Genomic DNA, 23637 nt, shown 5'->3' on the forward strand with positions numbered 1-23637 from the left:
CCCCACAGCACTGTCCTGGAAAACGCTACCAGGGGAGTGACTTATCAGAGGCCCCAGGTGCTGGAAGAGTAAATAACACCTGATTCAACAGAGGGAGAGAAGAACGCAAGTGCTGACTGGGCTTGTGACCATCAATTTTTTCCCCTTTAGTCTGAAGACAATTATTTCCACACCATTGAATGGAGTGTAGATAACACAGACACCTTAATAGGCCAGGAGCGGAGGCTGTTTAGAGGAGATTTTAAGCACCATGAGCATAAAATGAACGTGAATATTTTGCAATATGCATCTTACCCCTTGTCATTAAGTGGATGGTCTCCATGATGGGACGCCATAGTCTTTGATTGGAATATTGAGTTTGGGAAAAGGAAACTCTGCATCAATAGACTTGCGATGCGGAATATCACGCGTTACTCAATAAGACATGTCATTGTGTTGATAGCCTGTAGGCTAAAAAGTACAGCAGCCTCTCCAAACAGCCTGAAGACCTTTTCTTCAGGGGTTTACAGTGGCTCCCTGAGGCTTTTCAAAGTCATCGGGGTAGAAACTGTTACCTTGAAATTACAGCTTTAGCAAATGAAGTGGGACTGCTTCTAATCCCCCAAACTATAAGAACCTTTCCTTGTTCTCTTTAAAATTTTTCCTCTGTATTTTCATCCGTCTCAGTTTCCTCTTTTCATAGCCTTGTACTTAGACTATTGCCCACCCCTGCCACACCCTCCCCTTCTCCCATTCCATATTCTTTGTAGATCTTAGCCCTGCCAGCAGCCCTACACTCATGGATATAATCTGCCTTCCGATTGGTTCTCTCGGAGTCTGTATTTGTGGTGGAAGCATGGTTTCTGCCACAGTGAGCGAAAAGGGAAGCTAATATCACATGCCTTCCGAATCAGGGGCTTCTCTTGGGAGGGTACCACCTGTGTTCCAAAATAGACGGAGGCAGAGAGGGAGTCTCTGGAGGTGGGCAGGGAAATATCATCACTCTGGTTCATTGGGGCCAGACACTAAGAAAGCCACATTTGCAGCATCTCTTTAAAAGCAAGTTTATGTCATAAGGAGGAGAACTCTCATCTCTGGGGACTAGCATCATCCACATACCTTGTGGAATCCTCAGATATTCTTTAGTGGGGAATTAAAGTCAAGGGAGAGACCATGGATGGTTTGGCTAACACTGAGGAAGCAGCTTCCATGATATAGGCACAAACTCTCTCTCTCTCTCTCTCTCTCTCTCTCTCTCTCTCTCTCTCTCTCTCTGTGTGTGTATGTGTGTGTGTCTGTGTGGGTATGTCTCTCTGTGTGTCTGCGTGTGTGTGTGTGTGTGTGTGTGTGTGTGTGTGTACATGCATATGCCTACTGAACCCTTATAACAACTTTGAGACACTGTCTTTATTGTCATTAAGCACGGGGAAAAAATAGCAATTTCTTCAGGCGCCAGATTTGAGGACAAGGCCATCTGCAATAGAAACAGTTTATTTACTTTTGTTTTTTTGAGACAAGATCTCCCTATGTAGTCCTGACTGGCCTAAAACTTGTTATGTAACCCAGGCTGGCCTTGAACTCACAGAGAACCACCTGTCTGTGCTTCTTGAGCGCTGAGATGGAAGGTGTGTGTCACCACACCCCAAAGGACAGATTATTAAGGAAGGAAAAATCACTCCTGTGAATAGCAGTGGGCTGGACTGCTGAGAGAAAGCCCAACAGCTGAAGGAGGAAGATCTGGGACAGGAAAGGAGAAGGCAGAGCTGGGAGGGCTGCAAGCCAGAAGGAAGCCTTTTTATTTTGCTTTAACAGATAGACAGAAAGGTGGAAGAGAAGAGAAAATGCTGAGACTGGAGATGTGGAAGATGGTGGGAGAGGGTGGTGTCAGGAACTCCCGTAGAGGAGTGAGGGGAGGAGAGGCATCCTTCCTTTAGAAGGAAAGATGCAGTAGGAGAAACCTGATGTCACACACTATTGTGTGCAATGTCATCCTGAACCAGGCTCAGTAGGGCAAAGGGAATCTGCCTGGTGTGCTTGTGCTGAGATCCTCTACCTCGGCTGTTTCCTCTCTGACCCGGGAGTGCTTCTCATTACATTTGCGGATATGGAGACCCTGGTCAGAAAACCCCAGTTGTTCCAGAGCGCTGTGTAACACTCGCCAGAATTTCTTTCCAGGTTCTAAACCATCACTTTCTCACACTTTGGATTTCATTCTCCAGATCCTGAATTCTATGACCTGAGGAAAACTGAAGAAGAAGAAGAAGAAGAAGAAGAAGAAGAAGAAGAAGAAGAAGAAGAAGAAGAAGAAGAAGAAGAAGAAGAAGAAGAAGAAGAAGAAGAAGAAGAAGAAGAAGAAGAAGGAGAAGAAGAAGAAGAAGAAGAAGAAGAAGAAGAAGAAGAAGAAGAAGAAGAAGAAGAAGAAGAAGAAGAAGAAGAAGAAGAAGAAGAAAGGGAACGAATTTAGGAAATAATTTTTAAAAAAATCTGGAGGGAGGGGAGGTTGAGACCGGGTTTCTTTGTACAGCCCTGGTTATTCTGGGAACTCACTCTGTAGACCAGGCTGGACTTGACCCCACAAAAGATCCACCTGTCTCTGCTTCCTGAGTGCTGGGTTTAAGCTGTGCACCACCACCACATGGCTAAAAATCTTTTAAAATAACAAATGAAATGAAGGGAGAGAGAGAGAGAGAGAGAGAGAGAGAGAGAGAGAGAGAGAGAGAGAGAGAGAGAAATTCAGGAATACCGCTATTTCTCTGTTCTTTCTAATGCTTTAATTGTTTAACCCACAAAGAAACGATTGCCTCTTTTTATCTCATTTTCCAAAGAAATATCCTGCAAATATCCACCCCACAACTATGGCCTTGGCTCAATCTGCCTGTCATGTGGATCAAGTGCTTAGACTACACAGCTCCTCAGGAGCAAAAGCCTCATCTGGCAGAGGCTGTCACATTCTGAGTCCCTCCAAACCCCTCTTCAGCTTCCCAGGAGAGCCAATCAAAGATAGAAAGTGTCAGAGTCAGCAACTTCTTTGAACCCCTGGTCCTGTGCTGGACTCATGGGTGCCCCGGTGGGGTGGGGTGTGTCTACTGTGGTCCTGGGGCTGGAGAAAGGAGAGTTCAAGAGAGGAGAGTGAAGCAGTGAAAAGAAAGACAAAGAAAAAAGGTTACTATTTAAATGGACACATAGTCTGCACATTCCAGAACTATCCCAGGTTGTAACTATTTCTCTTAGTATCGTTTTGATCCATCAGAACTTAGCCCAGTAACAGGATCCTAATGCCAGAATAGCTTCTGAATGGGGGCCCCTGGCTAAAGCACTGAGTCTGATGCTCATCTTGACTTTGATCCTTTGATCCCCTTAAAGATTCTTTTATTTTTTATTTATTTATTTATTTATTTTTTGGTTCTTTTTTTTCGGAGCTGGGGACCGAACCCAGGGCCTTGCGCTTCCTAGGTAAGCGCTCTACCACTGAGCTAAATCCCCAGCCCCTTAAAGATTCTTTTAACCCCCCCCCCTCTCTCTCTCTCTGTGTGTGTGTGTGTGTGTGTGTGTGTGTGTGTGTGTGTGTGTGTGTATGTACTTAGTATACATATAGGTAGAGGTCAGAGGCCAGAGGCCAACCTTGGCTGTCATTCCTCTTTGAGACAGAATCTCTCACTAAGACCTGGGGTTCAGTGATAGGCCAGTCTTGATATCCATCAAGCCTTAGGACTTGCTTGCCCCACCTCCCCAGCTCTGGGAATTACAAGTGCATCCCATTATGCCCACCCAGCTTCTTGGGTAAGTACTGGAGATCTAACTCAAGTCCTCACACGTATGCTGGCTGGAAGCACTCGATAGGCTAAGCAATCACTCTTTTCTTCCTTTATTTCTTTTGAGATCCTTTCTCACAGTATAGGCCTGGTTGGCCTGGTACTAACCGTGCAGCCTTTGTTGGCCTTGAGCTTCTGACAATCCTCTTGCTTTAGCTTTCTGAGTGTTGGGATTCCGGTGTGTACCACCACATTCAGGTCTCCTGAATTTTAATCTTCCCTCATATACTCTTTGCCTGGACCTCAATGAGAACCTGTTATGGGAATCTTTTCTGATATGTTGTGCTGCCCACCTGCCATCCTTGCTGTTTCAAATAGCAGAGAATTTATGGGTGTGACCTGGAAAGGGACATTATTGAAGGTGCACGTTTTTGGGGGTTTGCTAATTCGCTATAGCAAGGCTCCTGGCAGGCGGTGGAAGCCCTGTGCTCTGAGGCCCCAGATATGATGGAAGCGATGCGCCACGCTGTCGTCTTTGCCCTTCCTCTGCCTTCGAGGTAGCATGATGCGTGTTGGTTTCTGGGGCCTTGAAAGAGGCGTACGGTGAGCCCAGGTTTTGGCACCGACTTTGCACATCATCTCTCCCTTCCACATCCCTTAATGAAGTGTGCAACTCTTGTCCTCATTAAGCCCCAGCACTGTCAATAAAAGAGTCAATAAACCTGGTTGATGCGGCTGGGATGGAAAGGTTGAGATGTGGCTTCGGCACATCCACAGGGCAGACGTCAGCTCTGCCATGTGTCATGACCCAGTGTTTGGGGATCGATAGCAGGCTGAGGATAAAGCCTCAGATGCTGCCCTGCAGTCTCCTCCCAAGACCCACCAAGCCCAGCGTGGGGCAGTGCCAGCCGGCTCCGGCTTTGCTTGTGATTGTTACCGACACCATGGCGTTTTAGGTGCCAGATGTTCTTGTTTCTCCCTGATTGAGCCCTTTGGACGCCCCATGGATGAATACTAAGCGCCCACCTGGCAAGAGGACGTGCAGACAGCATCTTCAAGTAGCCCAGAGGCCAACACGGCTTCCATTCTCTGCATCTTCTGTCTGCTGACAGCATGTGAGGAGTCTCAGTGGACAGGGCATGCGTATTCTGCATGCTGTGTGGCTGGACTCCATTTCTGACTGTTCTGCTCTCTCTAGATACCCTTATCTTATCTAATTACAAGGAATTTTAGATTAATTTCACGGCCTCTGTTCCCTAGGACCTCTTATCTGCGGGGGCCTTGTATTTTTTTTTTCACCTTGTCATTCTTTTGTTGTTTGCCTTTAAGGGGTGATGGCTAGAAGGGGAAGATGTTGGGATTGGGGTGGGGGAGGGAGGAGGGGGAAGGCAGACAGATCTGGACCGCTGCCTGTGTGTGGAGACAGCTGGCTGCTTTCTTCCATGACAGCCACATGGTAGGTACCCAGCCACACAGAACAGGACCTGGGCAGGGACTCGCTGGCAACCTCTCTAGATCTCTTTGATATTTCCGACAGAGCAGTAAAGGACTCTTGACTATCACCTTTTTTTTCTTTTTTTTTTTTTTTTTTTTTTTTTTTTTTTTTTTTTTTTTGCTTTGCCTCTCTCCACCTCCTGCAAGACTCCTCCATGTCGTTTCCATGGCTACCCCCAATCAGATTTGGCTTCCTGCGAAATTGGATTTCAAAGGAGGACAGGGCTTCAAAGGAATTTGTCCATTTAACAGAATGTCATTAGGAGTGAGGCTGACTGCTGAACCGGGGTCCTCAGATGATTAAGGAGGGGCAGCACTCATGTGTGGAGGCAGGCTTCTGTCTGCAACGAGGAACCTTGATGCAACATGACAATAGCGTATTGGAAACTGCCAGTCACCAGCACACATCACCTGACTTACACCTCCCTCTACCTCCATCTCTCCCATCCCAGGCATCCACAGGGGAAGAAATGCAAGAAGTGTGTCTACCCGGTGCAGTTTCGCTTCTCCCTAGGTGGCAGGAAGCCTGGGGTTCTGCCCTTTGTCAAACAACTCCTGAGCACCTACCCTATGTGACCATGCTGACCTTAAATACGAGGGTGGGGCACTCTGGGCTCTCCTCAGAACCTAGAAACCTTCTGCCTTTTACTGAAGAAAGAGGGAGGGGCTGTCCTTTTTTATCCCCATTGCTAGAAGAGAAATGGAGGAAGTTTGTGCACTATAGAGGGAAGCTTATACCCTCCCCTTTGGAAGAACGGTTTTATGTTTACAAAAAGAAGAGAGTGTCAGACCCACATGGCCTCCATGTTTAAACATGCATGCACCCCAAGTGATTCTCAAGCAGCTTCGGTTTTATCAGGGGGACAGCAAGGTAGGGAAAAATGTCCCCGGAGGCAGCCTACACCCATCCAGAGCCTGGAAGAGGCAGCCCAAGCCCATCCCTATAGATTCACCCAGTAAGGAACAAGCAGCACCATGGAGTCGGATTCCCTGGCGACCCCTGACAGGTTCTATCCCTTCAGATCAACTTGTTGCAATTTATATGTGTGTCATGAGGTCCTGAAACCAAGACCATTCCTTCTCGGGTGTCGGGATATGATAAACGCCACTGAAACCCTTAAAAGGGAGGGCCCCTAACCTTGAGGCCACAGCTTCATGGGTTGTGTGCACGCACCTATTCCAGGAGATCCATCCGTCTGCCTTGGGCCCTTCTGAACGGCCTCTTCTCTTTGCTCTGCCTTCTTCTACATAATAAACAAATCGTTTGCCTCCCTCCTGTCATGTGCTCCGAGTCCTTCCTACCTATCCTTAGAATAGAATCCAGGAGAGAGAGAGAGAGAGAGAGAGAGAGAGAGAGAGAGAGAGAGAGAGAGAGAGAGAGAGTTGGTAGAGGTGAAGAGATGCAGAGGCCACATAATTATAGATCATTTTCCATCTACGAAGTCTTCCCACCCTTTTAAAACCCGGTCTGGTATTTAGCTCCCCTTTAAGTACCTGCGCACCCACGGGTGCTCCCATCCTTCCCTTGTGTTCATGCTCTTTCTTATTTCATCCATGCCGCTGCTCTCGGTTCTTCACGGCCCCGTTGACAAGTGGTTGACAAAAATAACAAAGGATTCCACGTACCACCGCCCAAGTTCGTGGTGTACTTACTACAACCCAAACTTGGGCACTGACTGGCTGTACTTTGAGGGGGAAAGGGTATAGCCCTGTGATCTTGTCGAGCACTTTCTTCCTTCCTGTGCTCCGAGAAAGAGCTGTTTCCCACCTTCCCACAGCCTTTCACCTCCAGAGAGGACATTCCCTCCGTCTCTCTCTGTGCATTGCATCTGATGCTGAGTCTCTCAAATGTTGAGAATCTATATTGTCGCTGGGACTCCAGATTTTAATTTTTAACCAGCAAGGCTTTCCCCGACGGTGAGCTGGATAGGACCAAGTCCTTTCTTGGATTCTGCCTCTGCCCCCCAGTTCAGGAACAACCATGGCCTTTTAAACCTACCGCCCCAAGGTCAAATTGCTCAGGGCTTAGATGTTTCCGCCAAGATTTAGCCTCTAAAGCTCTTCGGAGTCTAGCAATCTTTTGGTGCGGGGCTCAAAGGGCCACGCCTTTGACCTTGCATGCCACCTTGGTGCCATCAGTGCACCTGCGCCCCGGGTCCCGCTCCCGCCGCCCGCTGCGCGCGCCGCTTCCTGAGCGCGCGGCCGGCGGCCCCGCCCGGCGCGGGGCCCCAAGTGCAGCCGAGGTACAGGTGCCCGGGGTGCAGCTCGCCTCCTTCTGCCTGCCGCCGTCAAAACAGGCCTCGTGTCCCTTGTCCCTCCTTCTGCTGTGGCCACCCTCTCGCCGTGCCAAATGCAGGCCATCGCCCTCCCGGAGGAGATCTGTTGGCTCCTGGAAGGTAACTCCTGGCTCAGTGCCAGACCTCTGTCCTGACCCTCCCCTCTGGGAGGGCCTTTCAGTGCTGGGCTGAAGGCAAGAAAGGAGACACCAAGGCATCAGCCCTACAGCCCTATAATATAAGTTCCAGGCTCCCAGAGTCCTCAATCCTCCTCTTGTCCCCAAAGCCAGCCTATTGCCCATTGTCCCACCTCAGGGTCCCCACATCTCCCTTGAGTTACACATTTTCCGTCCCTTCTAGGCATCTATATCACTTCTAGGTTTCTGGGGTCTTGCAGGCCAGTTCATGGCCTCCCCTGACACCTTGCTTGGTCTTGAACCTGTCTCCTGGGAAATCCCTGAGGTCTGTAGCAGGTTAGTTCTTACCCTCCCCAGTCCTGACTCCTCACCTCGCGGAAGACCCACGACACACAGAAGGGATCTGTGGAGATATATGGGTCTTTGGGCCAAGCCTGGTGGTTAGAGGACTTCTTTTTTTTTTTTTTTTTTTTTTGGTTCTTTTTTTCGGAGCTGGGGACTGAACCCAGGGTCTTGTGCTTCCTAGGCAAGCGCTCTACTACTGAGCTAAATTCCCAGCCCCAGGACTTCTTATAAGTGTGGTAAGCCAAGGAGTCCTTTACTATTCTGAAGACTGGTGGGGGAGGGGGGTGCTGTCATCTATCCAAGGGAAGCCTCAGAGTATGACGTTCCTAACCTTCCTGAAGTGTCACGTTGTGATGGCTTCACCTTCAAAAAAGTCTTTTAGAGTTAAAGTCACACTTTGCAACACTTAGCATACATTCCTGATACTCCAAAGAACTTTCCTGATGGACAGTATCTTGTGCTTGGCTCACAAGGTGAAAATTCATTTTACTCCTATGACTGACCTTCCTGGAAGGACAGAGGTCTGGAATCTGCAGTTGCGTAAGGGTCTCAAGAGGAAACTGCTCAGAATTAAGCCTTTTGGCATCCAGGCGACATATCTGACACATAGTTAACAGATGGCCTGCCTTGGGCAGGTCATGATTTTGGCAAGCTGTATTCTTTCCAGTTTCTCTCCATTTAATTGGTTTCATATCTCCATTACCTTGTTATCTTGGTATAAATGCCTTCTAATCAAGGATTTGGCCAGTGCATTTGGATTCTGTCTGCGGCACTGTTTCTATTCTGGATTGCTTCTCTGTAAGAGCTGGAAGCTAGGTGTTTCTTTTGAGGTGATGTTTCAAAAAATGTATTCTTAGAAAAGCGTTTTGTTTACTTACTTTTGGAGTGTGTGGGTGTGGGGTGTGCATGGCCACAGCGGGTTTGTGGAGTTCAGATGGCAGCTGTTGAGAATTGGGTCTCATCTTCTATCCTCCAGTGATGGGGATCAAACTCAGGTCTTCAGGCTTGGTGCTAAGCACTTTTACCCACCACCGCCCTCCCTTGTGCTTAGGGGATTGAATCTAGGACCATATGCGTGATCGTTAGATGTCCTACCACTGAGCTACATTCTCTAAATTACCTAAAGTCCACTCAGTGTGTAAACCAAGGAACTGTAGAAATAACAAGTTATTTGGAAGATAGAAGTCACCAGACACCTAAAGAGATTTAACCAGCGCTAGTTTGGTAGTAGATACATAAAGGAAGGCTGTGGTTGTCTTGGGTTTTAGGGAAGGAACTGCAGCCACAAGTTGTATTTAAAGCCGGAGTATCTCTCTCTCTCTGTTGGTGTCAGTTATTTTATGAGAAGAAACCCATTTTACAAGCTTATTAAATGATACCTCAGTTTGGTGCACAGCATCGATAGAAAGCCCCTCTTCTTTTTGGAGGCTCGAGTGCGACACGATCCCTCCCCTGCTTCGATGTTTTTGACATGCAGTTCCTTATTGTTCAAAACTGACACTTTGGTAAACAACTCATTTTTGCACCTGCCACCTTCCCTTAGCTCAGATTATTTTCTTGTTAGCCGACTGTTTTTAATTGAAGTCTTCAGATCTCCTTCTAAAGCAGAACCTTTGTTTGCTGACAGGCAGAGCCGGCTATGAATGGAGATTAATTGCATGTCACATATTTCTGTATCAAACTTGCTGTGTCTTAACAATCTCTGATAGTGCTCCGGTCTTCAGAAGATATAGGGGAGTCTGAGGTTACATTGTGAGGAGCTTCGCTGGCTAATGATTTCTTTAAAGTCACCCCTCCCCTTTAAGTTTGTAATTGTGCTCTTGGATCTGAAGTGGGGGAGATGTGAAGTGGGATATAACCAACGATTCTATTGAAGAGTGATTTAAAAGTATGTTCTCGAAAGATTTGTGTGATGAGAGCAACCTATTGGTTATAGGTTTTTATTTTTAATGGAATGTGTTCTCTAGTGTAAACCAGCAAAATGATTCACTGTTACAAATTTTGAGTATTAGGAATCCAAAATGGCCGTCGGTTTGTTGTCTGTGGTTCACTGTTAAGAATTAGGAAAAACATAGGTCCTTGATCTCTGTGTAGTCGCTCGGTGGGAGGGAGTCACAGGATGTGAGAGTTGTGACTGTTGCTACCGCACAGCATGGGGCTGGAGTTTCCACAATGAATTACTGCTTTCATAAACCAAGTCATAAGCATTTGCACAGTGATTTAATGCTGGCCATCACAGCCATAACTTAAACATTTATCTATTTGTAACAATAGAAGCATAAAATGACAGGGACACTTTTTGATATAGTGTTTGTGCTTTAAAAAAATAAAATATGCACAATACTGTGCCAGGTTCATACCGAGATTTTTGCAATAATGAGGGTCTGGAATTAATTTTAAGTATAAAGATTTCAACATTTGAGGAGTCTCATTTGACATGGAAGTCCCACTTCTAGGAACATGTTATAGAAATTAAAGACCAGGAATATATATGTTTATATAAGTGTATCCCAGATGTCCATGAGGTGGGAAAAGCGGGTGATGGTCAATTGGATCATGGGATATCCATCTTAGTTTATGTAAAGAACGCAGGAGAGGGGTTGGGGATTTAGCTCAGTGGTAGAGCGCTTGCCTAGGAAGCGCAAGGCCCTGGGTTCGGTCCCCAGCTCCAAAAAAAAAGAACCAAAAAAAAAAAAAAAAAAAAAAGAACGCAGGAGATCTGTGTGTCTGTCTGACATCTGTCTATCTTGGCTTACAAAGTGTCCATGGCATGTTTTTAGGCCGAAAGAGGCAAAATACACAGTAGTACATATAATGGCCCATTTCTATTTCAAAACAAAAGGCCAAAATAAAAAAGTTCCACACACCATATAGATTTATGTAAGCCTCAGAAGTGTCCCACGCTCTCAACAGTTTCCTTTGTTTTTTTTTTTTCTTTTCTTTTTTTTTCTTTTTTTCGGAGCTGGGGACCGAACCCAGGGCCTTGCGCTCGTTAGGCAAGCGCTCTACCACTGAGCTAAATCCCCAACCCCAACAGTTTCCTTTTAAGGACAGAGAGACGTGTAGGGGTTCGTGATTTTTATTACATTTATCTTCAATTGGTTAAATTGTGCAAAGGTCATGTATTACTTCTTGAGTCAAGAAAGAATAGTCAGATAGGTTTAAAACAAAACAAAACAAAACAAAACAGACGAACGGAGGCCCAGACGTTAAAGGGCCATTAACTTCAGGAGTGATGGTTTTTCCTGCTTAGCCGTGGGAAGTTGTGTAGAAAGCTTACATCAAAACAGAGCAAACCAAAACACTGTCTCTGTTGTTATTTTAGCAAAGGGTAAGGTGAGGAGAAGCTTCTAGCATCCCAGGAAGCAGCCTCTTCCATCGGCTCTGTGAGCTCCCCACGCAGGGACAGAAAGTGGTCCCATATCAGTGAATAAGGCACGGTGTAGATAAGGAACGGAGGGCATCTTCCGATTTGCTGAAAGAACAGGAAATATTCGGGTCTGTTTTTAGGTGGTCAGGCTTCAGATGTAGACGTTTTCTTTTTGTGCCTTTGTTGATTGATAACGATGCTGAAAACAAGAACAATGGGCTGGTGGCTTGTAATCTCCGTTGCGGGACACAAACAGCCTCCTCTTCCTGGTCCTTCTAGCGCCACCCCCCTTGTGTGGGTCTCTGTCTCTAACTCTTTTTAAGTAAGAACCGAAGAGGAAAGTGTGAAGGGGGGGCAGCAGATAGATAGGAAACCTGCTGACTTCACCCTGATAGCTGAGAGATCCAGCTGCCTATCCAGGGCCCCCATGGGGCTTGGAAGGACTGAAGCCCAGTCACTGCCTGGCTCCCTAGTACCCGCCCCCTCATACCCTCCTAATGGTTGCTTACATTTAAATTTTAGCAGCTGCCCTTGGTGGTGATGCACACCTTTGATCCTAGCACTCGAGAGGCAGGGGCAGGTGGCTCTCGTGTGAGTCCAAGGCCCGCCTGAGTTCCAGGACCCGTCTCAAACAAAACAAAAAAACGACAACCAAACCCTTCAGCCATTTCCTTCTAGGTAGTTCTCCAAAGTGTTAGACCTAGATGAAAGGATAAAACTTCTTTCCGTTTCTCTAGATAGCAAAGGTTCTTTTAAACCCTCTAACTCGTAAATATCTTTGATCAATTCTTTTAAAACAGGAATTGGGAACAACCCTCCCCCATTTCTTCAACCAGTTACTGGTCTTGGAACGAGTCTCACTTAAATTCTTCTAAACTCAGTGTTGTTTGGTGACCGTCTGCTGTTTAAAGCCATTTCTGACTGGGATAGTCTGGGTTGCCTTGTGACTGCCACGTCTGATTAATTCGCTTATATGAAGCTGGGGACTGAGCCCACGGCCTCATGCATGCTAGTCTAAGATCTCTCTCTGAGCCAGACTCCAGTCTGCTTTGCACTCGATGTTTTGCCATTTATAACCTTCTTGGTGAAGCTGAGACCTTTTGCTATTCTGTTGGTTGGATCTGTGGCTTTGGTGTTTCTGGAACACTAGATAATTGAGTATTTTGGAGCCATGTGTAAAAGTAGGTATAAGAGGCATCTTTGGGATGGAGATGTGGCTCACTGGTATAGCGTGTAGACCTTGGTTCAATTCCCAGTACTCTGTGTGTGTGTGTGTGTGTGTGTGTGTGTGTGTGTGTGTGTGTGTGTGTGTGTGTGTAGAGAGAGAGAGAGACCGAGAGAGACAGCAATAATACATAGCTGGGGTGAAAGGTTTTTTTTCTGTCCACCATGTGGATGGGTTCCAGAGACTGAACTTACATCCTGAGCCCTGGCCACAAGCACCTTTGCGCCATCTCGACAGTCCAGAGCAGCTGTCTTGATAAACAAATTCCTAGGCTCTGAGGCATGGCTTTGTGGTGTGCATTTGGCTGCTCTGCCTTTTTTGTTTAACGTTTGATGCTGGTGGTCTTGCTGACAGGTGGGTTACTGCTCTCCTGAATCTCGAGTGGTAAAATGTGAGTTTTAATGTTACTTTTTTTTTCTGACTATAAAAGTGATAACTTGATGCTCCAGGAATGGAGGATGCCGGGGTTTGAGATGGGGGTGGGTGAGTGGGGGAGCATCCTCTCAGAGGCAAAGGGGAGGAGGTATGGGGTCTTTACTCTGGGAGGGGGGACTGGGAAGGGAGGCAACATTTGGAATGTAAATAAGATTGAAAACAGTGATAATTTTCGTAATTGAAACCAGAAATCAGAGTATCAGTCACCCATTGTCAACAACTGTTAAATTTCCATGTATTTCTTTTGCCATAGATATAACGTTCCTATAAGCAAATATTGAGGTGAACATTAGGAAATAGTCTTATTTTATTGAGACCCTGGCAGGCCTTGGACTCACTACGTACAGCAGGCTGGCCTCCAGCTCACAGAGATCTACCTGCTTTTGTCTCTGTCTCCCAGGTGCTGGGACTAAAGGCGGCGTGAACCTCACCTGGCTCCATGATCTGTTGATTTAAAAATAACCCTAGGAGCAAGGTGGCAGTTCTGCCTCATTTCCTCTTAAGTCTTCAATGATAATTCTTTCTCTGTTCTTCGTTTGTCGTTGGTGTTTGTTTTGGTTTTGTTTTCCCGGAAGACAGGGTTTCTTTGTATATACTATCTGTCCAGGAACTTGCTCTGTAGACTAGGCTGGCCTTGAACTCACAGAGGTCCCCCAGCCTTTGCCTTTCGAGTGCTGGGATCAAAGTGGTGGCCACTACGTAGTGCTACTACGTGCCGCACTAACGTTTTTTAAAGCTAGAGTGGCTGTGCTTAGTGTATGCTGTGTACTTAGCACTCAGAACACAGAACAACACAGCCTTAGAGGTAGATGACACCCACCGAGGACAGGAGCCCAAGAGAAAAGAGTGGATAGGAAAGGTCAGGGGTTATGGAGGAGAGGAAAGCAAACCAAAGGCAGGAAGTGGCTTCCAGGGCCCCACCCCAGCCATGGCTGATGGGGCTGAGCACAGGTAGGGATTTATGTGTATTGTGAGTGAGCACCCGTGTGGCCTTCCCACCTTGTCATACCTAGCAAACCACACCAGCCAAATCAAAGCAGTGTCCACCAGGACACGCTGGAAATACTGGATTCCAGGCTACTGGAATTCTGTACATTTAAGTAAAATCTCATTACTGTCCCTTTAAGTCACACATTACTGATCCATAAAAGAACCAGACTGGCTAGTGGTGTAGCTTCTGCAAGTCTCATGATGGCCTTTGGTAGAGACAGAAACCTCCATTGCTGTTTCCTTGTTACAGGTGAGTGGGGAGTCACGAGACCACTGGGAGTTCAGCAATTACCTTAAATACCCCAGTGTATCCAATCTAAAATCTTAGTGTTTCATTTCCCCACCCCTCCATTGGCAGTCTTCATGACACTTTGTCTTGTCTATTTATGGACCAATTAGATGAAAATACCATAATTGGGAAAAATGACTTGACAGTTCTCTGGGTCGCCCTGGCTGTCCTGGAACTCGCTCTGTAGACCAGGCTGATCTTGAACTCAGAGATCCAGCTGCCTCTGCTTCCTGGAGTATTGAACTTAATGGCATGTGCCACCACCACCCTGCAGCATTCATTTTGTTAAGAGCTTGTTATAAAACTTAATCTAAGGGGCCTTGGGGAGATGGCTCAGCAGTTAAGAGCACAAACTGCTCTTCTTAGAGGTCCTGAGTTCAATTCCCAGCAACCACTTGTGGCTCACAACCATCTGTAAAGGGATTGATGCCCTTTTCTTGTGTGTCTGAAGACAGCGACAGTGTACTCCTATGCGTAAAGTAAATAATAAATTAAGTAAAACAATATTAAACATTTGACTTGACAACTAATTATCTCTTTCTTTCTTGAGGGAAGGTCTCACTACATAGCCTTGGCTAGCTGGGAACTTGCTATGTAGACCAGGCTGGCCAAGTTACAGAGATCCACCTGCCCCTGACTCCCCTGTCATTGTTCAGCACACATCGGCCTTTTGTTAAGAAGTAAAACTTGACAATAAGGCTAAGGTCCCATCTCTCAGCCTTGTTTTTACTTCCAGAAAATCGCCTGTGCACAATGGAGACGCTGTCAAGAGTACAGAGGTTGGGGCTGGGGATTTAGCTCAGTGGTAGAGCGCTTACCTAGGAAGCGCAAGGCCCTGGGTTCGGTCCCCAGCTCCGGAAAAAAAAAAAAAAAAAAAAAAGAAAAAAAAAAAAAAGAGTACAGAGGTTGTAGGTAGTGTGACCTGAGGGTTTCTGCCTAATGACCCTAAAGGCATGGAGCATTTATGTTTTTAATTCTCCTTCTGGTTATTGTAGGATAAAACAATGAAAATACACGCGCGCGCGCGCACAAACACACACACACACACACACACACACACACACACACACACACACTCGGGCGCGCCACAAATGGTAGGGAGGGAGACTCAGCTGATTAATTCATGTATAAAGTCAAAGACTGGGCTGATGAGAGGACTCAGTGGGTAAAAGTGCTTGCTGCCCAAGCCTGACAACCTGAGTTTCATCTCCAGAACTGATGGTGGTTGAAGGAAAGAACCAGCTCCTGAAAGATATCCTGTGGGTCTCTCTCTCTCTCTCTCTCTCTCTCTCTCTCTCTCTCTCTCTCTCACACACACACACACACACACACACACACACACACACACACACACACTGCATGCACACCCTCCTCCCAATACCACAAACAACAATAGACAAATAAAGCTGAAAGGTCAAATGTTCCTCCATGTTGTGTAAATCGCATGTAATGAATTATCTCTGAGTTAATTTTGTAGTGTTTATAATAACGACATTAATGAAGACATGAGGCAGATGATGCTCTTAGGCCCTGCTTCAGCACAGTGACTTTGGGAAATTATTTGGAATTTAATGCAGTCCTTCCCAATAGCCAGTAATTCCACTCCTGGAAATTTACCCATGAAAAATGAGTATTTAGCCCCATAGCAGGATCATCCTGTCTTAGTCACTGGTCTACTGCTGTGAAGAGACACCATGACCAAGGCAACTCTTACAAGAGAAATCATTTAACCGGGGGATTGCTTACAGTTCCAGAGGTTTGGACCATAACCGACATGGCAGGAAGCATGGAGTCATGCAGTCAGGGGCTGGAGCAGTAGCTGAGAGCTGCATCCTGATCTGTAGGCAGAAGGGGCTGGGAAGGGAGGGATGGAGGGAGAGAGAGAGAGAGAGAGAGAGAGAGAGAGAGAGAGAGAGAGAGAGAGAGCGCGCGAGCGCGAGCACACGTGTGCACATGCCTGGGCCCCATGATGTGGGCTTAGAAAACTTGAAGCCCAGCCCCATTGACAGACTTCCTCCAGCAGGGCCACACCTCCTAACTCTTCTAATCCTTTCAAATAGTGCCACTGCCTGGTGACGCAGCATTCAAACACACGATCCTACAGAAGTCACTTTCATTCAAGCCACCACAGGTCCAGAGCTCATCATCTCAAAGTAAGAGAACGGATGCTGAGCAGTGAATTCAAACGATGGGATACTACGTAGCACAAAGTGCTAAGTCTACACACAAGTGTAAATAAATCTCAAAAACACTCTGTTGAGGAGAGTCACATGAGTGTTTGGAGTTTTAGAATCTATTAGGACAGAAGTCAGAATGAGGATTGGCTTTGAGGAGGGGCACTGATTGTTAAGGAAGATTCTAGGTGGGTAGAAGCTTTTTCTAGGCTGATCTGGGTGGTGGCCGCACAGGTGTATCTATGTGAAAAATCAGTGCACTTACACTGGTGTGTTACACGAGTGCCTTGGCAAGTCCTGGCAATAAGGGGGAGGCCCTTCGTCTGACGTCAGCCCTGGGGTAAAGCAGCAGCAGCAGCAACAGCAGCAGCAGCAGCAGCAGCAGCACCACCACCACCACCACCACAATTAGTGTATCTCATGTGTATAAATTATAAATCAAAACTACTGGTAAGAAAGGAGGAAAAATACAAGGACAGAACAGTGGGAGAAATGGAAGGAGGAAAGATGAATTTATAATAATGAAGAAACATGTACACAAAAAAGTCATCAGAAAAAAAGATTTTGATAGAAGCATGATTCTAAGTTTATTAAAATTCAGTTAGGAGGCTGGGGAGATGGCTCAGTGGCCCACTTGCCATGTAAGGCTGGCGATTAACTGGATTTGATCCTAGCGACTCATATTAAAAAAAAAAAGCCCGATGCAGCTGTTCACATTTGTAACTCCAGCCCTCCTACAGTGAGACAGGGGGCAGAGATAGGAGAATCGCCCGGAACCTCAGGGACAGCTGGCAGTTACTACAGAGCATGGTAGAAACAAGAGAGGCCCTTCCTCAACAAGGTAAAAGGTTGAATTAGGGGCCTGGGGATGGAGCTCAGTGTTAGAACAAGGGTCTGGCAAATAAAACCACCAGAAAAAAAGAACAAAAAAAAATTAAGTGACAAAAATAGTTGCATATATTTCTAAAGTGTGTGTGTGTGTGTGTGTGTCTGTCTGTCGTATATGTATGTAAGTGTAAGTACTCACAGAGGCCAGAAGAGTGGGCTAGATCCCATGGAACTGAGTCCTAGGCAGTTGGGAGCCATCTGACGTGGGCGTTGAGAACTGAACTTGGATCCTCTGTAAGAGCAGCTGGAACTCTTAACTGCTGAGCCATCTCTCGAGCTGCAGTCAAATATTTTCTCTGGCTATTTAGGCCTCCCATCATGCTTCTCACGCTTGAGTTATAATGTGCAGTATAGTTCAAGTAATCATAAATCTACTAGAGAGTATGTATGATTTAACGCCGTATTTTCCCATTAACATACTAATACTAGAATGTCAACAGTGTTAGCAGGAACATCCTGGATGAGCACGTTACAGGCGTGCGGTGTGCACACCACACGGATGTGCAGGTGTGCCTGCAGAGGCAGAAGGAAGATGTCGTGTGTCCTGCTGTCAATCTCAATCTAAACCCTTTGAGGTTGAGAGTCTCTCACTGAACATGGAGGTGGGCTGGAGGCAGGAAACTCCAGTAATCCACTCGTTCTCCTCTCCCTTGTCGTACTGCTGGTGTCACAGATGTGCATGGCCATGCCAGACTTCACTTCACTTTCTTTCTTTTTTTCCTATCATTGCTGGGATTTGAACTCATAACCCCATGCTTGTGCAGTAAGCACTCTCACCCACTGAGCCATCTCTCTGCTTCCTGAGATGAGGATTTATATGTTTCATAAATTACTCTATCAAAGTCATTGGTCTTCAGAAAGACTTGCTGTTTGGATGCTAAGGCTGTCCTGTCCCTGAGCTCAGTCTGTCCTGTCTCCCATATAGGAGTTGAACAGTGAGATTAGACAGTGGGACTGAAAGACTCCAGCTCCCAACAGCCATCTGTTATAATCACCTAGCCAATTGTGCAGCACCGACAAACCAGAAAAGCAAGCAATGAGCTCGGAAACACAAGGGAAATAAATATGAACAAATGTTGCAGAAATTATAAGACTTCTGTAGGGTGTAATGGCTTATAACATGACAAAAATTAGATCTATGACGGCCGCGTCAGTACGTTAAGATCCTCAGATGACGGTGAGATTAAAACGTATCTTATCTTTTCCTATACTTAAAATGATTAAAAACTGCTTAAGTACTATACTTAATGAAATTAGTTAAAAATATCTTCTTAATAGCTAGCTCTAGAATCTCTCTTAGGAAATGAGCTGTCATTGTTGGGGAAATAACATCATCATTATTCCTATTAATATTATTACCACCATCATCATCATCGTTATTAGAGACAGTGTCTCACTATGTAGACCAGGCTGGCCTTGAACTCACGGTGGTCCCTGCCTGAATGCTGGGATTAAAGGTGTGAGCCTCTACCCCACCCTCGCACCCCTATCCCTGTTGGAAAAACACTTCTGTTGCACGTGGGGCGTTGTTGAGGGCTGAAACAACCAAATGATTAGACAGTAACTACCAGCAAGGAGAAAGGTCTTTTGATTTTTGTCCTATATAAAGGGAGAAACTGTAGGAAGGCTTGGAACTAAATCAAATGGAGGACTAGGGGGTGTGTACACTCTGCTAACCGGGTGCAGGGTGCTTAGGAATGAGGAAACCCTTTGAATGGCTGCTATGTAAATCCCCCTCTCTTCCCCCATACCGCCAGTATCTCCAGTCAGTGATGTCTTCTTCTATCACAGGCCCATCATGGGAACAGTGTTTTGGGGAAACTGAGGAAGAAGATAGGCCCAAACCAGGATTTCTTAAACTCAGAAATTACTGACAGTTTGAGCTGGAAAAGTCCTCCCCGTTGGGGTTGTCATGTGTATTCCAGAAAGTCCAGCAGCCTTCTTCCCTTCTACTCAACAGATGCCAGCAGTGGTCTCCCCAGTGGTGTCAACCAAAAGTCCCCAGCTGTTCTAAGCCTTGATAACCAGGGCAGAGAGGGTGTAGAAGCACGGAACCTGTAAGGTGCGCGAACCCGGCTCCTTAAGAATGACCTGGAGCCTGAGGACAGCTGTGGGCTTCCCCTGGAGGACGTTCTCACTCCCCCAGGAGGAGTTCAGAGGTCTGCTTAGTTCCAATGTCTAAACTGTTTTCAGAACGAAGTTCAAATAACCCAAATACACCCTGCCCTGTCCTGTCCCGCCCCGCCCCACCCTGTCCTGCCCCGCCCCGCCCCCAGCTTCCTTGCCTCGTGAAAATCTGCAGGTATGTTTTTGCTTGTCTTGCTGGCCCATTCTTGCTTTTCAAGGGGGGGGAGACTTGTGAAGGCTCCTTTAAGGTCCTTTAGAGGCCATTTGTCCTTTTGGGGTCCATTGAATTCCATGAGAACTTTGCAGGGACGGGGAGAAGTTGGCCCCACCTTTTTGTCGTCACCTAGGTCATGAATATTTTACATCTCTATAGCTTCCCAGTTTTCCTACTCTCATATCTCAGTTGAAACTTTGCTTTGTAGAATCTTTGAGGTGTCATTTACAAAACCCCCTATTCTGTTTTTGTATGACTTAAGCTTGTATGAGGAGATGGGCTCTGCTAACCTCACTATAGATTTGTTTCATGCATGTATTTATATATGCCTAAAATAGTATCTTCTAATCAATTTTAAGTTTTAAAACTTAGTTTTGTTTGTTACGTATTTTCTATACGGTAGGAAAGATGGAGAGCTCGGATTACTATTATTATTTAAGATCATTAAACTTTTAATTATCAGGTTCTTATATGATGTTTAATACATTTGACATATTGTTTTAATCCATTTCCAGTAACCCATTGTTTAATCTTCACGTGCTTTTATGAGACTGGCATTATTAATGTCATCCCAAGTGGATGGATGAGGAAATGGAGATCTAAACTCAAACAGGCAGTAAGAAAATGGCTGTCAAAACTGGATTGTGGACAAAATGGACATAGGCTACAGCACATTACACACGGGGCCCACGAGAAAATACTAATAAGAAAGGCATACTCGCAGCGTTAGAGGCTATGCATCCTCCTGAACTAGCGCAAATGCTGAGAAATGTTCTCCCCGAAGTTACGGATTGCATACACGAGGCAGAGCATCACGGATCAGTGAGTGATGGGAACCACATGGAAACCGGATATAAAACTGTACTGAGCATATCGGGGGCCAATACATATCAGACATGCACCCCAGCATCACACGATGAACCATGTAGAGCATGGTCAACCTCCCAGGGACCACTGTGGACAACGGAAGGAAAAGGACTATCTCTCCCTCCGCAGCCATCAACGGCCAATAGCTCCTCAGCTGGGGGGTGGAGCCCTGTGAGCACCTCCTCCATGCAGGGTGGAGTTTGATCGGCTTGATCTTCTGCAGGCGGCCATAACTGCTGTAGTTTGTGGTACATCACTGTTTTCGTAGTTCTTCTCTCCAACCTTGGGCTATTAAAACCTTCCTGCTAAACCTTGAAATCTTCTTCCTCCTGCCCCGTCTCTGGAGTGTTAGGATTAGAGATGTGTGTCACCACACTCAATTTACAGTGCTGGGGACCAAACACAGTGCTTCACCAGGTTAGGCAAGCCCTCTACCAACTGAGCCACGCCCCCAGCCTACAGAAATCTTCAGTTTCATTTCTTTTTTTTTTTTTGGTTCTTTTTTTTCGGAGCTGGGGACCGAACCCAGGGCCTTGTGCTTCCTAGGTAAGCGCTCTACCACTGAGCTAAATCCCCAGCCCCTTTCAGTTTCATTTCTTTTGAGGTAGGACCTCCTATAGACCAGACTAGTCCCGCTATATAGTTGAGGCTTACCTGGGACTCCTCATCCTCCGGTCTCTACCCCCCCAAGTTCTAGGCACCACCACTGCCAGCTTGATTTATTTTATTTTAACTTAAATCTAAATAGCCACATGTAGTTAGTGGCCACTGCATTAGACGGCACAGTTTAAATGTCTGAGACAAAATAAATAAATAAAGCGTTCAAGGGGGGGGGGGCATGATACAAAAAGTAAAGAATTAGCAAGGGAGGCAGGGAAATATTACTATAGCTAGGATTTTGAAACCATATAAATGCACAGATGTCAAAATCTTGAAGTATAACATACATAATGAAACACTGATAATTCTCTTGGTCTGATATCTCCACACTGACAGAAAGATACCCACTCACCAGTGTTGCTAAAAAGAGGGACAGGACCCCATTCCTCTTTTGAGTCATAAGGGTGAAGCCGTGAGCAGACTGCGGGTGAAGTGCGTGAGTCCTGAGCCCCTTGGAGGCAGGCTGAACGACAGTTCCTAATTGTCTTAGGCTGTCTGCGCTGCTCTAATGGAATGCTACAAGCAGGGTAATTTATGAGCAGTGAATGTTTATTTTCCATAGTTTTACAGATTTGGAGACCAAGACACTGGCAGATTTAATGTCTGGTGAGGGTCTACTTGGTGCTTTAAAGTGGACACTTTCTGTGTCCTTACAGGGTAGACTGGACAAGTCAGTACCCTGGGGCCTCTTTTTTTTTTTTTTTTTTTTTTTTGGTTCTTTTTTTTCGGAGCTGGGGACCGAACCCAGGGCCTTGCGCTTCCTAGGCAAGCGCTCTACCACTGAGCTAAATCCCCAACCCCGGGGCCTCTTTTTTTATAAAGATTCTATCAGGATCTCCATCCAGAGGTCCCACCTTTTAATAGTACCGTATTGGTGACTCTTGTTTCAGTGGGTGGATTTGGGGGAGACATGGCCATTTGGATTATAGTGGAGACCTAAGTAAATGGTCACAGTCAACAGCAAGTGAAAAGCTGGAAGCAGAAATACAGCATACAAACACTGTCCTCACAGTGTGCCCTGGCTAATAAAGTAGGTAAGGGGAATAGAGACAAAAAGACCTGGAGGTGTGGTGATTAGTGGAAGAGCCTGGGGGATGGGGAAAGGGCAGAGACAGGGGCGAGAGCATTGAATGATGGGTAAAAATCAGCCGAGGGTTGTTGAAGTAAAGCACAGATTAACTTAGTACAACCAGAGAAGTTGGGCGTTTCTGTGGTCATGCCTAGCCAGGATAGCCATTTACACTTAAATGGTTTGTGCAGATACTCTGGGGACTTCTTCACACAAAAGAAGCCTTGGACCACTAGCCAGTATTCAAGCCCATAGAATTAGTTAGATTAATGAATTAAAATTAACATTTTTTTAACCTATGTTGCTCCTTTCACCCACAGACCAAAACAAATAAACAACAACAACAAAACCTCAAATATTTTCTTGGGTATAATGCCAGTTACAGGCAGACATTTATCCATTATTCTTAGAAATGCAAGTTCTGCTTTAGTAGTTCAAATACTTTCCCACAACATCCCCTCTAGGAACACTTTTATTGGTATGTGGTCGGTGGAATTGTTTTCAACAGCGCTGGGTCATTCATCTTGCCTCCAAATAAAAGGTTGATGGAAGTTCTAGAGACATACATCAATAGGAAGCATTTGCAACTGTTAGCCACACTGACTAGACGACTATTTTCCCTCCAGTGTGGCGGGAGCGTTCCAGAGAAATCAGAAAGAAGCCGCATTTATCTTTCAGTCATTAGAAAAAAAAATGTGACCCTTAAGATGGCATTTTCCAAATAAACAAAATGGTAACCTTGCAAAGGGACAAGGTCAGGGAGTTTGAGAAACCGTCAGGGGCTCTCACGGGCCATGAACCAGGAGGTCCTGGCCAGGCGGCCTCTCTGCTGTAGTGGTATTTGCAGGACACCATGACCCTATTGAGTTTCCAGTGCTGTACATGCCTTCTTGTCCCTTAATCTATTTTTTTTCCTTGCTCTGACTTCCTTGTACAGATGTCTGGAACCTAAGGGCATTTTTGTTTCCAGCAGGTGTGAATTTTACTGAGAACACACACCTTTATGAAAGCTGTGCTTACTTTTTAAAAGACAAGATTTAAAGTTATCATGTGTTACTTTTCGTATGAAATACTATGTATTTATAAGTGTGCCTTCTAGATAAACATTGTGTCCCCATCCCATCCCGTCCCATCACCTCCCCACCTTTGGCTTTCCAAGTTTAAATCTTCTCATTCTCTGTAACTCACCTGGGCTCCAGAGAGCTTTGTGAATGGTAGCTTGTATCATAATTCTATTTGTGTATCCGAGTATCTAGCTTTTTCTAGATCCATCTTGCTCATTGGATACATGAGGAAGACTAGGTACATTTGGGCGCAGTGTTTATGGCAGGCGACTGGCATCTTTT

General features: G+C 45.9%; 1 protein-coding gene across 2 annotated transcripts in view; it reads left to right on the forward strand.

The window, feature by feature from the left end:
- Window positions 1-7422: 7422 nt before the first annotated feature.
- The window catches only part of Skap1 (src kinase associated phosphoprotein 1), a 307146-nt gene continuing 290931 nt past the window's right edge, over window positions 7423-23637 (forward strand). Inside the window, exon 1 of one of the 2 annotated variants that reach the window (XM_017597053.3) lies at window positions 7423-7621. In XM_017597053.3, coding sequence (XP_017452542.1) covers window positions 7576-7621 — 46 coding nt within the window. In that variant the 5' untranslated portion in view covers window positions 7423-7575. The remainder of the gene's footprint in view (window positions 7622-23637) is intronic. The other variant, NM_173311.2, reaches the window with a different exon arrangement.

This window comes from Rattus norvegicus, chromosome 10 (assembly GCF_036323735.1).
Source record: "Rattus norvegicus strain BN/NHsdMcwi chromosome 10, GRCr8, whole genome shotgun sequence".
Classification (NCBI taxonomy): Eukaryota; Metazoa; Chordata; class Mammalia; order Rodentia; family Muridae; genus Rattus; species Rattus norvegicus.